Raw genomic sequence first — 17256 nt, 5'->3', positions numbered from 1 at the left:
AATAACCTCAGATATGCAGAATGACACCATGCTTACGGCAGAAAGGAAAGAAGAACTAAAGAACTCATGATGAAAGAGGAGAGTGAAAAAGTTGACTTAAAACTCAACATTCAGAAAACTAAGATAGTGTCATCTGGTCCCATCACTTCATGGCAAATAGATGGGGAAACAGTGACAGACTTTATTTTCTTGTGCTCCAAAATCACTGCAGATGGTGACTGAAGCCATGAAATTAAAAGACATTTGCTCTTTGGAAGAAAAGTTATGACCAACCTAGACAGCTTATTAAAAAGCAGAGACATTACTTTGCCAACAAAGTTCCCATCTATTCAAGGCTATGATTTTTCCAGTAGTCATGTGGATGTGAGAGTTGGACTGTAACGAAAGCTGAGCACCAAAGAATTGATGCTTTTGAACTGTGGTGTTGGGGAAGACTCTGGAGAGTCCTTTGGACTGCAAGGAGATCCAACCAGTCCATCCTAAAGGAGATCAGTCCTGAATATTCATTGGAAGGACTGATGTTGACGCTGAAACTCCAATACTTTGGCCACCTGATGTGAAGAACTGACTCATTTGAAAAGACCGTGATGCTGGGAAAGATTCAAGGCAGGAGGAGAAAGGGACAACAGAGGTTGAGATGGTTGGATGGCATCACTGACTCAATGGACATGAGTTTGAGTAAACTCCGGGAGTTGGTGATGGACAGGGAGGCCTGGCATGCTGCAGTCCATGGGGTTGCAAAGAGTTGGACACAACTGAGTGACTGAACTCAACTCAACTCACCTCACTTGTTATAGGTCTATTCTGATTGTCTATTTTTCCTTGACTTGGTTTTGGTACTTTATTTCTTTCAAAGCATTTTTCCTCATCACCTGAGTTGTTTAATTTATTGGGCTTCCTAGGTGGCATTAGTGTTAAAGTACTTGCTTGCCAATGCAGAAGACTTAAGAGACGTGGGCTTGATCCCTGGGTTGGGAAGATCCCCTGGAGGAGGGCATGCCAATCCACTCCAGTATTCTTGTGTGGAGAATCCGCATGGACACAGGAGCCTGGCAGGCTCATAGAGTCCATAGAGTCACAAAGAGTTGGACACGACTGAAGTGACTTAATATGTGTGCATCTAATTTATTGGCACACAACAGTTCATGGTAGTCAGTTCTCAATATTCAATATAATATTTTGTATAGTTACTGAGTTCGTTGAATTAGCAACTGCTGAACAACCATTCCCAGTGAAATGACAGTTCCTGTGAGCCTCCAGCCACAAAATATTTGTTAACTGAGCAAAAAATAACCTTGTTTTTTTTGTGTGTTTCTATGTTAATAAAGCTTCCCTGGTTATTACAGTGTGCAGCCAAGGTTGCGAACCACAGTCTCCAATGCATCCTTTGTTAAAGAACATACTACTTTGAGATAACCCATTCCATTTTTAAACAGCTCTGATTGTTATAAAATTCTGTATTCTCCTAAAGATTTAATATAAGAATTTCTCATACTTAGTTTGTTTAAAAACCAGTCAACCAAATTACAGTATATATTCAAATCATTCACACTTATTGTATAAAATACGTTATACCTGTATGTATTACGTTGTACCTTAGAGCCACGTTTTAGTATATTTTGTCCTTCTTCTTGATTTCCTAGATTTATAGAGGCAATTCTTTTTCTTTTCCTTCTGTTCCAGAGTTCTTCAGATGCTATATACTTGGCAAGACATGTTGGTTTGCGTGTGGGAATCCCAAAAGAGATCCCAGCTGTCACTATTAACAGGCTCTGTGGCTCTGGTTTCCAGTCCATTGTGAGTGGATGTCAGGTAAGAGCAGCATTTTATTGATTTCTCTGAAAATATTAATAGTAGGGGAAATGCCTCACTTCAGTGTAACACTAGGTTTTTAATTTTATAGTATTTATGAAGAGAGGTCAATACTTGATTTTTCTTGGACAAATATTTATAGAAAGAAAATCTTTTTTGATGTATACATTACGAACATGCAAGAAAATCATTTCATAAAAGCTAGTGATGCACCCTGGAAACACTTTGCTAAATGGAATAAGCCAGTCACTAAAGGACAAATACTGTATGAGTCCACTTATATGAGGTCCCTAGAGTGGTCAGGTTCATAGAGACAGAAAGTAAAATGGGGATTGCTAGGACTGGTGGGGAAGAGAAAATGGGGAGTTAGTGTTTATTGGATACAGGGTTTCAGTTTGGAAGCTGATAAGACTTCTGGAAGTAATGGTGGTTGGTTGCATAACAATGTGAATGTGCTTAATGACTTGCACAGTTAGAATTGATTAGAATGGTACGTTTTATGTTATGTGTATTTTATCACAGTTTTGAAAAAGCTAGTCATGACTCATTTTTATTGAGTGCTTCCTATGTGCCAGACACTGTGCTAGATTTACATTCAGTATCTCACTTAATCTTCACAACAGTCCTATGAGGCAAGAACTGTTATTCCTATTTTACAGGCAAGGAAATTGATTTTTAAAGCCATTAAGTTTACTAAGTTGTAGAGGCAGAATCTGATGCCAGGTCCGCAAGAGTTCCAGGTAAGGCAGTTCAAAATAGTGAATAAAGACTATAAGGTAAGGAAGAGAGTTGGAGAATTTAGAGGATGATAAGAAATGTGTTTTATTATAAAGGTGCTGAATAATACTGCTGGTCAAAGGATAAGCTAGCGTGATCTCTTCGAGGGGTAGTTGGGCAAATCGATTTCCTCCCTTGAGCATAGGGAAAAGCGATACAGTAAAGTTTAATTTGACAATGTCTTCATGTTTTCAAAGTCTTCATATTTTATTACAAAATAAAATGAAAGATAAAACGTAATGAACAAGTTACTTTCACATTTATTTATTTCTGTTGCAGTATATCTTAGGTAGCGACCCTGATTTTCCTAACAGTCATTTTAAACATTGGGCTCTTGGAAGATTGTTATTTGCTGCTTTTCTGAGAAATGTAAATAGTGGAAAAAATTGGAATAAACAGATTCCTCTTTATGACTACTCTGGGTTAACATAGTTTTTATAAATCTGGTCTACGTCAGGTTCATTGATTAATAAGATAAATTTTACTTTTGTCTTTTTAAGAGCTTATTCTTTTTCTGCTGGCAGTCTGTACATTTATACTAGACATTAATATCTCTGCTAGTTTTCAAGATGTGTATTCAGTTAAGAATTACTATTTCTTGTCAAAATGTAGGTAGGATTTGTTACTTCTGCATAAATGATTGAAAAGTCTGCTAGTTTTTTTCCTCCTTATATCTTGGGAATGAATATTTTAACATTCACTTTGAAATTACTTTTATTTCCCTTTGAGACACTATAATCTGAAAGTTTTACTGTAAGCAAGGCTACTTATTAGCTTTACTATTGGTTTACTGCTTAATACATATTTCTGTCACAATAAAAAGATTTTGATGGTGTTGTTTGTTTTTAAATAGGAAATTTGTTCTAGAGACTCTGAAGTTGTCTTGTGTGGAGGAACTGAAAGCATGAGCCAGGCTCCCTACTGTGTCAGAAATATTCGTTTTGGAACTAAGTTTGGATCAGAGCTCAAGGTTGGAACCGTTAAAATTTTTAAGAATTATTTCTCATGCTATTATACTGTAATTTTAATAACACCATTTTGGGGCAGAGAAGAAAACTTAAACCAATTCTGTTATAGGGAGTTGGCAAGATGTGAATTATTTGAAATCTGTAAACTATTTCATAATTGTTAATGTTGACATTTTAACTCATATAAAATTAGACTTTATCTCAGCACACCTCTGCTAGTGTAATTAACGCCTGGGGAGATGAAGGAAGGGAAGTAATGGATTAAACAGATGGGTTAAGATTGAATTAATCTGTCTACTGCACAACTGGTAAGCCAAATAATTAAATCTTTGCCATAATTAATGGAAATTTTATTTCTGGAGCAATCTCCATCAAATAGATTTCTTCTTTAGCACAGAAAACATTCTCTTCAAATAGGTTATAGTGTCCCAAGTCAGTCAGGTAAGCAACAGTCCTTTATGAGCCGCCTGAGTAGGACTGTTAAGAGTGATAGTGGGCTGTCCTTTCACGTCAAAGGGCCAATGATATTGTATGTTCTTAGGCTTTCCCAGTCATAATCACTGATATCCTGTCCACCCTGTTTCTCACCTGGCCTTTTTGAAAGTTGAAACGAATAAGACTTAAATAATATGAGATAATATTTAAGATTCCTAAGACATTTGAGAAAATCTTTGGAAAGACAGGTCAGCAACTCAAAGGGTGACAAGGCAGTCTAGAAGAAACAGGTGGGGCCCATTTATCAGAGACTGACTAATTGGATAACAAACACCAGCCTATCTCGGGCTTTTTAGCCTCACAGTAGCTGGTAGAACCTGCTGTTCCTGCCACTGGAGGTGTGGGATGGAGAAGAGCACAGCTATACTCTTTCTGAGGGCGTCCGTAACTGCCTTACGGAGGTGGCTACAGGGAAATGTTGCATGAGAATTGAAGTTTCTTATGAAATGGAACCTTGAGGGTTTAAGTTTTGATTGTAGGATGACTTCCTACATTCTCACCCTGCACATTTAGCACTGTTGCTTCTCCTTAGAGCCTTGTGTTTAGAGCAGAGAATGTGTGTGTGCATTTTATTATGGTGTTTTTATTTTTTATTTATTTTTTAATTTATTTTAATTGGAGGCTAATTACTTTACAATATTGTAGTGGTTTTTGCCAAACATCGACATGAATCAGCCACAGACACACATGTGTTCCCCATCCAGAATCCCCCTCCCACCTCCCTCTGCATCCCATCCCCCAGGATCATCCAGTGCACCAGCCCCGAGCACCCTGTCTCACGCATCAAACCTGGACTGGTGATCTGCTTCACGTATGATAATATACACGTTTGTTTCAACGCTACCCTCTCAAATCATCCCACCCTCACCTTCTCCCACAGAGTCCAAAGACTGTTCTTTACATCTGTGTTTCTTTTGCTGTCTCCCATATAGGGTCATCGTTACCATCTTTCTAAATTCCATATATATGCGTTAGTATACTATATTGGTGTTTTTCTTTCTGACTTAACTTCACTCTGTATAATAGGCTTCAGTTTCATCCACCTCATTAGAACTGATCCAAATGCATTCTTTTTAATGGCTGAGTAATATTCCATTGTGTATATGTACCACAGCTTTCTTATCCATTCGTCTGCCAGTGGACATCTAGGTTGCTTCCATGTCCTGGCTATTGTAAACAGTGCTGTGATGAACTTTGGGGTGCACGTGTCTGTTTCAGTTCTGGTTTCCTCAGTGTGTGTTCCCACCAGTGGGATTGCTGGGTCGTATGGCAGTTATATTTCCAGTTTTTTAAGGAATCTCCATACTGTTCTCTGTAGTGGCTATACTAGTTTGCATTCCCACCAACAGTGTAGAGGGCTCCTTTTTCTATGCACCCTCTCCAGCATTTATTGTTTGTAGACTTTTTGATAGCAGCCATTCTGACTGGTGTGAGATGGTACCTCATTGTGGTTTTGATTTGCATTTCTCTGATAATGTGTGATATTGAGCATCTTTTCATATGTTTGTTAGCCATCCGTATGTCTTCTTTGGAGAAATGTCTGTTTAGTTCTTTGACCGATTTTTTGATTGGGTCGTTTATTTTTCTGGAATTGAGCTGCAGGAGCTGCTTGTATATTTTTGAGATTAATTCTTTGTCAGTTGCTTCGTGTGCTATTTTCTCCCATTCTGAAGGCTGTCTTTTCACCTTGCTTATAGTTTCTTTTGTTGTGCAAAAGCTTTTAAGTTTAATTAGGTCCCACTTCTTTATTTTTGCTTTTATTTCCATTACTCTGGGAGGTGGGTCATAGAGGATCCTGCTGTGATTTATGTCAGAGAGTGTTTTGCCTATATTTTCCTCAAGTTTTTTTAGAAAATGTCTCAGAACCAAATATAAATCATAGTAATAGTAAATGCTTATCAGAAAATCTTATTTTGCTTTTACCTTTTTTGTTGGAACTGTTGATTATTTAAAGAAATGTTAGCATATTACTTTCAAAAGAGACACTTTACAAATGACTTTATCAATGTCTTTTAATAGCTGGAAGACACTCTGTGGACAGGATTAACAGACTCGCATATCCAAATGCCGATGGCAATTACTGCAGAGAATCTTGCTGTAAAACATCAAATAAGCAGAGAAGATTGTGACAGATACGCCCTGCAGTCACAGCAGAGGTGGAAAGCTGGTCAGTGAAAGTGGTTATTACAGATATCTTTAGGAGGAAAACTAGGAAGGGTTTTTATCCTTTTAGATTATAAAGGCCATACAGTAATATTGTTTAAAATGATACCTTTTGAAACTCATATTTTTTTATTACTTATTTGTTTTTAATGCTTAAATATTGAATATTCTGTTAATGATTGCAAATTAATTGGAAGTTTCTCTTTTGAAGTATATGAATGCTACTTAAAAAGTAGTGTGGATAATTCATTCTATCTGGACACTTGAACTTTGCCCCAAACGGGTCAGTAGAAGACTCTGAGGGCTATGATACACTCTGCTGGAGGTGCTAGCTCTCTGAGGCAGCTGGGGCAGAGGATGTGGTGCCTCAAGAGGCATCTGATACTCACAAGAAGGGGATGGTATGTTTGGGAAAGACTCACTGGGAGTCCTTTTATGAGTTCCCTCTCCCATTCCTAATTGAGAATCATTGCACCTGCCTCAGAGACCCAGAACTAGCCCAAGGCCTCAGCTGTGGTGCCCTCTGTAACTCTGCACGCTGCTGGTGAGCCAGTCCAAAATGGGCAAAATGACAGCTGTTCTTTTATCAGTATTTGTTAGTCCCCTGAAAGAGTTTTGAAAACTAAACTATTATAAATGAGCAGATACTCTTAATTAGGGGATATTAAATAAGTGAAATAGTGAGGATAAAGTTAATTTTAGTATTTCAGAGGGATAAGTGGAATGGAGCTGATCCAAGTCATACTGTATTTAGTTACACATTTAAGTGGAAGGGTATTGGTCTAAAGGTCAAGAGTTAGTCTGTTTCTAGTTTTGCCATGGACAGATTTTCTGACTTCAATCATTTATTCACCAAGTATTTATTCACTGTACTAATAATAGAGGTAAAAATATTTGCCTTCCCTTTTTCTCTTAACAGAATTGTTGTGAAAAAAAAAATAAAGGAAGTGTTAGCCTGTTATGAAATGGCATCAACTTTAAGGTGGTATTATTTCTAACTTGGGCTTCCCAGGTAACTCAGTGGTAAAGAGTCACCTGCCAGTGCAGGAGACATGAGTTCAATCCCTGGGTTGGGAACGTCCCCTGAAGGAGGAAATGGCAATCCTCTCCAGTATTCTTGCCTGGAAAATCCTTGGATAGAGAAGCTTGGAGGGCTGCAGTTCATGGGGTTGCAAAGAGTCAGACACTACTGAGTGACTGAGCATGCATGCATTCCTGACTTACTCAATTTCTGAAGCTTTAGATTAACTATTGTCCACTCCAGTCAATGGGATTGGAAGTAGATAAGCTGTTTTACTTAGAACTGTGTCAGTAATAGGGCACATAGTTTCTTCACATTGCCTGTCATTAAGTTTCACTGATAGATGACTTGGTGACATAGACAACTTGGTAACCTTTTTTCTTATTGTGATAAAAACAGTTAACATGAGATCTATCCTCTTAGTAAAATTTTAAGTGTACAGTACATTCCTGTAGACTATCAGTATTAATACAACTTGGTAACTTTTTAAACTATTTTGTATCTCACCCAGAGAAGTTAAAAAAGGGCATTAAACCCATTTGATGCCTTACATCTCTAGGTAGCAGGCAAACACTAATAATCTAGCACTACCTTATAAAAAATATTGTAGTAAAAAAATGTCAAAGTTGTAATATTACAGAATATATCTGCATGGGTAGCAGTATATTAAATCCTCCAATAGACAAGGTAAGTTATGTAAGTAATAAAAGCTTATATTAAAGTAGACTGAGAGGAAAGGACAGAACAGAAATTAAATTGAAGGATATATTTGATTTCATTTTTCTAGTTTATGTTCTTTTTTTCTTCCCATCCTTATGAATAGTCTTTCTACTCTTTTAGCTAATGATGCTGGCTACTTTAATAATGAGATGGCACCAGTTGAGGTGAAGACAAAGAAAGGAAAACAGACAATGCAAGTAGATGAACATCCTCGGCCCCAAACAACCATGGAGCAGTTAAATAAACTTCCTCCAGTGTTCAAGAAAGAAGGAACCGTTACTGCAGGGAATGCGTCGGTAGGTAGCACCCGGGCCTACCTTGAACCCTTCTTGATGTGTTCACTGCAAACTGATCAGGCAATATCTTTTATATGCTTTTCATGCTGATCTTCAGTTACTTAGCCTAAGCTTGTGGTGTTCATATTCTGTTAATTTGGGTTTTCATACTCCAAAATAAATTAGGGGGCCCTTATATAATACTCTGCCAATTTCTTAGTCTTTTCAGAATGTTAGAAGGAAATCTACCTGGTTTGTTTTTTTTTTAACTTTTTATTTTGTACTGGGCTATAGCCAACTAGCAAACAATGTTGAGGTGGTTTCAGGTGAGCAGTAAAGGGACTCAGCCATACATACACATGTATCCATTCTCCCCCAAACTCCCCTCCCATCCAGGTTGCCACACAACATTGAGCTGAGTTCCGTGTGCTGTCCAGTGAAATCTACCTGGTTTATTATTTTACTTTTTCTTCCTCATGTATGCACCTCATCAGATTTCTTCTTGAATCTACCCACATCTGGATATAAGCTTTTCCTTTACATTCTTTCCTGTTTCCATTAGTGAGGTTGTATTCTGTGCCTGAGACAGCCTCTAATATAGCAGTTTATCACTAGTGCTACAAATCACTAGTGCTACTTGTTTGTTTCAGATTATGGGGCTGCTTCCTATATGTTGCCATAATCCTAATAGCACTCCATTAGCTCAAAGCTTGATTAACTATATTCTTTTACCCTCTAGTTAATCATCTGTGTTTGTTTCCAAGGGGGTTTCCGATGGTGCTGGAGCTGTTATCATAGCGAGTGAAGATGCTGTTAAAAAACATAACTTCACACCACTGGCAAGAATTGTGGGCTATTTTGTGTCTGGATGTGATCCCACTATCATGGGTATTGGTAAGTTTGCAGTGATACAAATTGGTTCTGTTATGTTTCTGGAGGTAAATCTTCTTTGGCATTCAGATTCCTGAAACAGTAGCCACATCAAGGTCACTTTTGGAGAAAAGGAAATTGGTCATCAGTCATTTAAACAACCCATCTTTATGAAAATCTATGCCTGGCACAATGGGAAGACCAAAACCATGTAAACTTCTTGTGGGCAGTAATCGTGTGATGTTGTCCATTTAAGATATGTAAAATTAACACACAGTAAACAACAGAGAAGGATTACATAGTAATGACAAGACAGACAAAAATGGGAGATGGGAGAGATCATGGGATGAAGTAGAGAAGATACCAACCCCGCTGGGTGTTTTACACATGATTTTACATGTAGCTCATTTAATCTTCCCACAACCCTAGTAAGTGAGATTTTGTGAATAGAAAAACTGAGGCTTGGGGGATGGTCTTGTAAAGTTCAAAAGCAGTAAGTGATGAAATGGGGATGTGAATCCAAGTCTCTTGTCCCAGTGCTCTTTTCCCTCTGTTGCCTCAGGAAGTCAAAGAAATAATGCACCTGGCCTATCTATGACTTAATAGGAAAATGAAAAATTCTAAACAATGCATCTCAATTGGCAAAATACTAGCAGAAGAAAATTTGGAACTCCCTACAAATATGTATAGTCTTGGTTCCAAAAATATGAATTAGAAGGAAAACAAAAAACTTTTTTTGCTGGGTACACTCCTAGGAACTGTAGATAATGCTGAATTTTAATAGTTCCTGCATCATTCTCTGGGGAGACAGGGAGCCAGTTTTGTGCCTCACAAAAATAAAATTGGCTTTTATCTATCCCACCTATACCTTCATACCCCAAGAAAAAGCCTGCCCTAGGTTATAGATTGAGATTTTTGATGAGCCAAAGATTTTCCTATATACTTAGTTAGGCCTTTTTTGACTAACTAAATTGGTTTTTGAAGTAGGTTCTAAGATTAAAAGGGAGATCACCTGTTTCCAGCCTGCCTTCTCAGAAGTCCTTCAGTGTAAGCCTCTAGGTGCTACCCAGATAAAAATCACTTATGTTGATTTGGGACTAAATTAATACCAGCCATGTTTGTTGCCATGTCCTTGAGAGATTTATCTCTGTACAGAATTCCTCAGAAAGAAAGCTGGCATGTCCATACCTTATCATTTTTCACTGTGTTGTAAATTATGTCAACCAGAACTGCAAGCTTTGCAACCATCTGTTAAAAGTCATTTGTTTTTTTTCTTCACTATGGTTTTAAAAACTTAGCTACCTACTGTCAGCAAAGTACAACTTTTGTCTTAGAAATGAAAGGTAGCTTTAAAAATTAAACGTCTGTGTATTGGTATGGCATTTATCATTTTGTTATTTACGGCAGTAGTTCCCAGCCCCAAATGATCATCAAAATCTAACCATAACTCCAGTCTACCTCAAGATTTTGTTTCATGTAGTAGGTCCAGGTAGAACCTCAGAATATGGGGTATTTTCAGTGTATAGCTGGTTTTGATGATCAACCATATTTATTTGATATAGATAAGTAGTTATTTTGCAGTTTTCAGTTTAACCTCTCTTAAGAGTTTCTGATACATTGACATGGTCAGTGAACAAGAAAGTTTAGTTTTTCTTCCATCTATTTTTGGGCCTGAATATTTGTCCTGTAGTATATAATAAATGCCACTGTGGAAGAATTCTATTTTTCCTCAGGATTGGGACAGAGCTCTGTCCCATACCATAAGATGTCCTCCCCCTCACCTAAATAGCTCATCTCTCAGGTGTAGTATGGGGCCAAACAAGGTAACTGCATGAAGTGCACCAGCTGAATAAATAAGGGAGAGTAGATTATTGAGTATCTGGTGGAGATTGATTCATCAATCCAAATTCTAAGAATAGTTGTTCTCCAGTTATGCAGTTATTCAACATATAGCAATGCTTAACCCTGCCCAGTAGGTGCAGATCCAGAAAAAGGTGGAAAGTCAGGGATTGAAGAGCGCAATTAATGGCTCCAAGGAAGGACACAGTTATGGAGAAGCAGTGCTCCCTGAACTCCCCATGAGTGGCAGTGGTAGGGGGTGGGTAGGTGGAACTTTGAGCCTGTTCGACTGGGACAGCTCTACCTTTACCTGTTATTGGGTTTCATTTGTAGAAAGATATGCTTTAAAAGAAACTGGCTAAAACCAGCTCAAAGCACTTGGATGAGAAGCTTATCGCCACCAAAGGCACCCAAGGTTACACAGCTATTAGTGGTAGGAGCCATTACTAGAAATAAAGTGTCCTTTTCCCAGCGAAACTACTATACCTTCCTAAGGCCCAGTAAATAGCAAAGTGGTAGGGAAACAGTCCTTTAAAAATTAGCTTGTAGCCTAGCATGTTGTTACAATTGACTATAACAATTCTAAGTTAATACTAACACATTTAGTCATGCTGCCTATGATTATGAAGGCAGGGATGTGTGAAGAATGGTTTTACATCCTCAGCTTTTAGTTGTGTATAGCTTTCACACCTGTGGGTACTGCATCCCCTGACCATGCTGAATAATCAACGGTCTGCTATTGTCTATCCATCCATTTTCATGTCTTAAAGATACAAAGAGAATCTAGAATTAGATACTGTATTAAATCAGTAGCCCATATAGAACTGATGCTTTAAATCAAAAAGTGTTTATTGGTAGCCCTACCCATCAACAGATAATTGTCCAAGAAACTTTTTAACTAGGTGACCAAATTATTATATTTAGATTGTGTTATGCTTTTCTTGTGAAGACCAATTTCCCATTTTACCTTACATATGTTTGTGAAGCTTGTTATAAAATGTTTGACTATTTGAATTCAACAAAACACCTCATATTTCTCTTTTTAGATGTTTATGGAAGTTTTATTCTCTAAGGGAAGATAGAGAAGTAGATAATCATCCCTAGCCAGATTTTTTATATTTTGGAAAGAAATATCAATTTACTTAAAATTATGAGCAATATTAAAAATAAGCTCCAATACCTTGGCCACCTGATGTGAAGAGCTGACTCAGTGGAAAAGACCCTGATGCTGAGAAAGATTGAGGGCGGAAGGAGAAGGGAACAGCAGAAGATGAGATGATTAGATAGCATTACCAACTCAATGGACATGAATTTGACCAACTCCAGGAAATAATGAAGGATGGAGAAGCCTGGTGTGCTACAGTCCATGGGGTCGCAAAGAGTCAGACACGACTTAACGAGTGAACAACAAAATTGAACTATCATTAGTGATCATCAGAAATCTGGGACTTAGAGTTTATTTCCAAAGTTTTTTAAGGTGGATTTGCATTTCTTCAGTAAGAGTTATGTTTTATTTCAAATCTCTGCCTCCTGTTGGAGTTACAAACATGTTCTTCTTTTAGCTATCTTTTCCCTGAAGTGCCTGGTAGCTTTTTATCTTGCTGTGTCCATGTGGAGATACCAGTGCTATTTCTTGCCTTTTGTCCAAAATGGGCCTGAAAATTCAGAGTGTAGCCACAGTCACTTCTCTACTGGGAATGTATATGATTTGTATTCCAGGAGAGTACTCAGTTTGCCTTGGCATTTGGTATTAAGAACCAACATGGGAATTCCCTGGCAGTCCAGTAGTTAGGACTTGGTGCCGTCACTGCTGCGGCCTGGTTTTGATCCCTGTTTAGGGAACTTAGATCCATGTGCCAGTTGCGCGGAGCGGCCAAAAGTTTTTTAAAAAACTAAAGTTAAAAAAAATAAAATATATTTTAACAAACCATCTATACAAAACCTCACTGCTTGGGCTGTTTGAACTCTTAAAGTCATTTATGGTAGAATTTTTCATGTTAAGTCTCTCATCTACAATTTGCATAAATGGCTCTTCATCCTTGTCCCATTTTCTGTTTCTTACTGTCATATCATTTAATATTGTGTGCTGTCAGGGTAGCAAGATTTTTAGTTACTGCCGCATTATTTCTTCCTTACTTACCTATTTAGTGAAAAAGGAGAAATTTTATATTTACAAGATGAAATTGGTTTTTGTTCTTACATAGGTCCTGTCCCTGCTATCAGTGGGGCACTGAAGAAAACAGGGCTGAGTCTTAAGGATATGGATTTGGTGGAAGTAAGTGTTCTACATTTTTCACAACATGGAATAAACCATCAACTTCTATAGCATAGATGGCTTTAGTTTGATTTTTATAGGTCTTTTTGTTTTAGTACCTTTAAACTTTCCAAATGATGTGAATCTAAACAAGTATTACTTTCATTGTATGCCTGTGTTGACATATAATCAGGCCCTACTTTATTAAAATGCTTTGTTTATATTTGAATAATTCAAAGAGCCTTTCTTCCTCTACTAAAGTATAATTCTTGGGTACTTTTTTATGACCTTGTAAGATTCTGCTATTAATACATTTTAGACAATCAATGTGCCTATTGAACTGAATTGAATGTTAGTTAAGGTGGATGAGAAATAACTAACTTTATTTTATGGATTAAAGTGGAAAAATACAGGTAAAAAAAATTGACCTAATAGAAAAACAATAATCTAATCCCAAATCTAAGTTTCTTACACTTCTGCCAAGTTAACAGCCCCACCCCCACCCCCAACCCCAAAACTTACATTTGGCTTTTACACCACAGTTGTGGGTTGATTTGGAATGCATCTGTCATAATTTTTGTCATTGGAAACTTAGATTTATTGGGAGAGTGATTTCTTTAACGTTAGTTTAGAACAAAAGCATCTTAAATGTTTAGTACAGTTTAAAGAAAGGATTAAGAACATGCTTTAAGATGGATTGTATACATTCGGCATTTGGGAAGTATTTGAACATTTTAGGTAATTAAGCTGCTTAATTACCATATTTGCATTAGCAAATAAGTACCACTGAATTTCTGACTTCAGATTTCACACGTAAACCTCTTGAAATGTGTCATCTCTGTAGAGATGTTCATCAGCATTTATGGATGTGTAAACACTCAAGGACTTACCGCTCCATACCCTGATGTGATTGTCTTTGAGACTTTTGATGATCATGAGGTAGTTTTTCCTGGGTTCAAAAGCCTAGTTTCACAACATACTCTAGGTCACTCAGTACCTCATGACTATATAAAATGGAAAAATAAATGTTGGGTCTAAGGACAAGTAAAGCACCATCTTGGGAGAGCACAAAATATAGTAGGAAAGAACACAAGGGTGGATTTTTATCCCAGTCCTGGAAAAGCTGCCTTTTAAAAAATCAGTATCCTTCTCTATAAAACTCCCTGCTAAGATCATATGAAAATATAATTCTGTATACATGGAATAAGGTAATGCTCCTAGCCAACCTTGTTAAGAGTAATACAACAGCATGACACTTTTTAGTTCTGGCCATGTTTCAATGTGGTAACTATTCCTCTCAGGTGTCTGGCTTAGAAGGTTTATTCTTTATTGTCTGTCAGTTTCTTCTTGGAAGTATGGCTAGTAATATGGGTTAGTAGTAATAATAAGAACAACTATTTATTGAATATTTGCTTGTGTCAGATGATACACTAAACATTAATACCCATGGTTTCATTTAACGTTAACAATAACTCTTATACAACAGTCACATTTTACCAGTGAAGAAAGTTGAGTGTCAAGAGAATTTAAAGAACATGCATACAGCCAAGATTTGAACTATCTATCTGGCTCTAGAACCTATAGGTTTTCTATAGTACCCCGTTGCTTCTAGTCCAGGATCCATATATAATATCACTGAGGATTCCTTTAAGGCAGAGGTCCCCAACCTCCAGGATCTAATGTTGAATGATCTTTGGTGGAGCTGATGTAATAATACTAGAAGTAAAGTGCACAATAAATGGTAATGCACTTGAATCATCCCAAAACCATCCCTACCCCCACCTCCAGTCCATGAAACTGGTCCCTGGTGCCAAAAAGTTTGGGGACCGCTGCTCTAAGGGATGCGTTAACACTTAAAAAGTATCACTTAGTAAATACATTCATTTTCAGACCTGTTATCTTTATGAAGAATGATTGAAGATAAAGTAACTTTGCAAGGTAATTTAAGTAGGAAAAAAAACAGGAAAGTTAGCCACCAATAGGACTGGACAATTCTCAGTTAAAAATAAGTTTGTGAATAAGGATTTTTATTAAGTGTTTTGATTGTTTTAAAGGTGAATGAAGCTTTTGCTCCTCAGTATTTGGCAGTTGAAAAGAGTTTGAATCTTGACCCAAGTAAGACCAATGTGAATGGAGGGGCCATTGCTTTGGGTCACCCATTAGCAGGATCTGGGTCAAGAATTACTGCACACCTGGTTCATGAATTGAGGTATGTGCTAGAGACTGTTGCTTTTCAGATTTGCTGACTTTTGTGTAAATGCATGAACTTGGGTTTCCGCAGAACAGTCCAGCACTTTCCATTCTCCCTCACAGCCCTGCCTTTCTCCTGCAGACCTTGCTGATGACTCGGTTGATTTGTTGGTGCCTCTGCTCTTGTGACGCTTGCTCTTCCGCACGTGTGCAGCGCGGCCACTCGGCGCGTGTTCACTGAGGCCCAGTGTTCGTGTGGCCCCGTCCCTGGTGCGGGTGCACAGCAGGGAGTCCGTAATGAGGCCCCGCGTCTCAGGGCACTTGCATTCTGGTGCTAGTTACAGGAGTAAGACACAATTACTTCAGAAAACAAGTGCTGATCAAGATGCTGTCATTTAAGAAATCTAAGCAAACTGACAATTGGGGTCTAAGTTTTTCCTTCACTGTTTCCAGGGTTCCAGGAGGAGCCTTCCCTGCATTTGATACTTTGTGGTTTTAACAGAAGAGTTTCTCCTTCTGTACTGTTTTTTGAACCATTTTGTTCTGTTAGTAGGAAAATTGCAAACAAAACCAAATATGCCAGGCTTGAAAATCACTCTGGCTCCCTGTGACATCAGGGTAAATAGGACTCCTGTTTCACTTAATGATTGGGTTGAAATGATTGATTGCACAAAATATAATTCCTGGATGGTTTCCCAAGGTCATTCTATCAGGACTGAAGAATTAGAGTGGATGGTACTTTAAAGGAGTCTTAATTTTTATGAAAGGGATGTGAAATGTTTCTAAACTATCTGACCTTTCATACAGACAAACTTCAGTAATTATACTTATTCTAAGGTCCGTAAAAATCTAAAACAGATAAACCAAGGAGGCTGAATATTAATATTTACTCCGTCTTCTTCAACTTCCAGCCCATCCCAGTTACCTCCTGTTTTATGTTTGTTTCTACCTCTATCTTCTGTGTTACTACACTTTTTAAAATAAGAATGCTCAGCTTTCCAAATTCTTTCTCCTCTTTTCCCCAATATTGAGGACTGGAGGAAACATTGAGCTGATGAGCTGAACGAGAATGAATATTGCAAATGTGACCATTATAAATTCTATTTAATTGATTATCTAATTCCGTACATTCTTTATTCAAGTAGTTTTCAGCCACTGCTTTCTTTCTCAGGCGTCGGGGTGGAAAATACGCCGTAGGATCAGCCTGCATTGGAGGTGGCCAAGGAATTGCGGTCATCATTGAGAACACAGCCTGAAGAGACCAGGCAGCCTGCCCTGGTCCATGCTCACATGACTTGACCAGGCCACAGTAAACCAGGTGACCTTCAGAGCAGATGCCAAACCAGCCATGCTCTGCACTGAGAGTGACTGGGTTTGGGCAAGGGATGGTGAAGCAAAGACCCATTTATCATAAACAAGAGCCCATGCCAGAATAAATACTCTCAAATTTGTACCACATATACAGCATTTCTGAACTGAAATCCAACTAGCGTAGGCTTTAAAGGGAATTGTATTCTTGCCAAATAATCATCACTTATGCCTTAAATAATATGATTGCAGGGAAATTGAATAAATACTGCCTTAACTTCAGCTAATCCTTTCCTGTCATTTCTTGTATTTTTCTAAAGTTTTAATTGAGGTAAAATACATATAACATAAAATTTACCATCTTAATCATTTTTAAGCATACAGTTCAGTGGCATTAAATGCATTCACATTGTTGTGTGGCCATCGCTGCCATCCATCCATCTCCAGAGCTCTTTTCATCTTGTAGAACCAGAACTCCACACCCGCTAAACAACAGCTCCCTGTTCTGTCCTCTCTCCAGCCCTTGGCAGCCGCCATTCTGCTTTTTGTCCCTGTGAATTTGAC

At 37.9% G+C, this 17256-nt stretch overlaps 1 protein-coding gene across 1 annotated transcript in view; it reads left to right on the top strand.

Annotated features, from left to right (window-relative positions):
* The window catches only part of ACAA2 (acetyl-CoA acyltransferase 2), a 30580-nt gene extending 13606 nt beyond the window's left edge, over positions 1-16974 (top strand). The window contains exons 3-10 of the mRNA XM_065932685.1: positions 1684-1812; positions 3443-3559; positions 6072-6219; positions 8077-8252; positions 8996-9125; positions 13145-13215; positions 15249-15403; positions 16556-16974. Of these exons, the coding sequence (XP_065788757.1) occupies positions 1684-1812; positions 3443-3559; positions 6072-6219; positions 8077-8252; positions 8996-9125; positions 13145-13215; positions 15249-15403; positions 16556-16640 (1011 nt within the window). The 3' untranslated portion in view covers positions 16641-16974. The remainder of the gene's footprint in view (positions 1-1683; positions 1813-3442; positions 3560-6071; positions 6220-8076; positions 8253-8995; positions 9126-13144; positions 13216-15248; positions 15404-16555) is intronic.
* The last annotated feature ends 282 nt before the right edge of the window (positions 16975-17256 follow it).

The sequence above is a fragment of the Muntiacus reevesi genome, chromosome 4 (genome assembly GCF_963930625.1).
Source record: "Muntiacus reevesi chromosome 4, mMunRee1.1, whole genome shotgun sequence".
Classification (NCBI taxonomy): Eukaryota; Metazoa; Chordata; class Mammalia; order Artiodactyla; family Cervidae; genus Muntiacus; species Muntiacus reevesi.
Note: the sequence above shows the minus strand (reverse complement) of the source record. Positions and strands in the feature narration are given on the sequence as shown.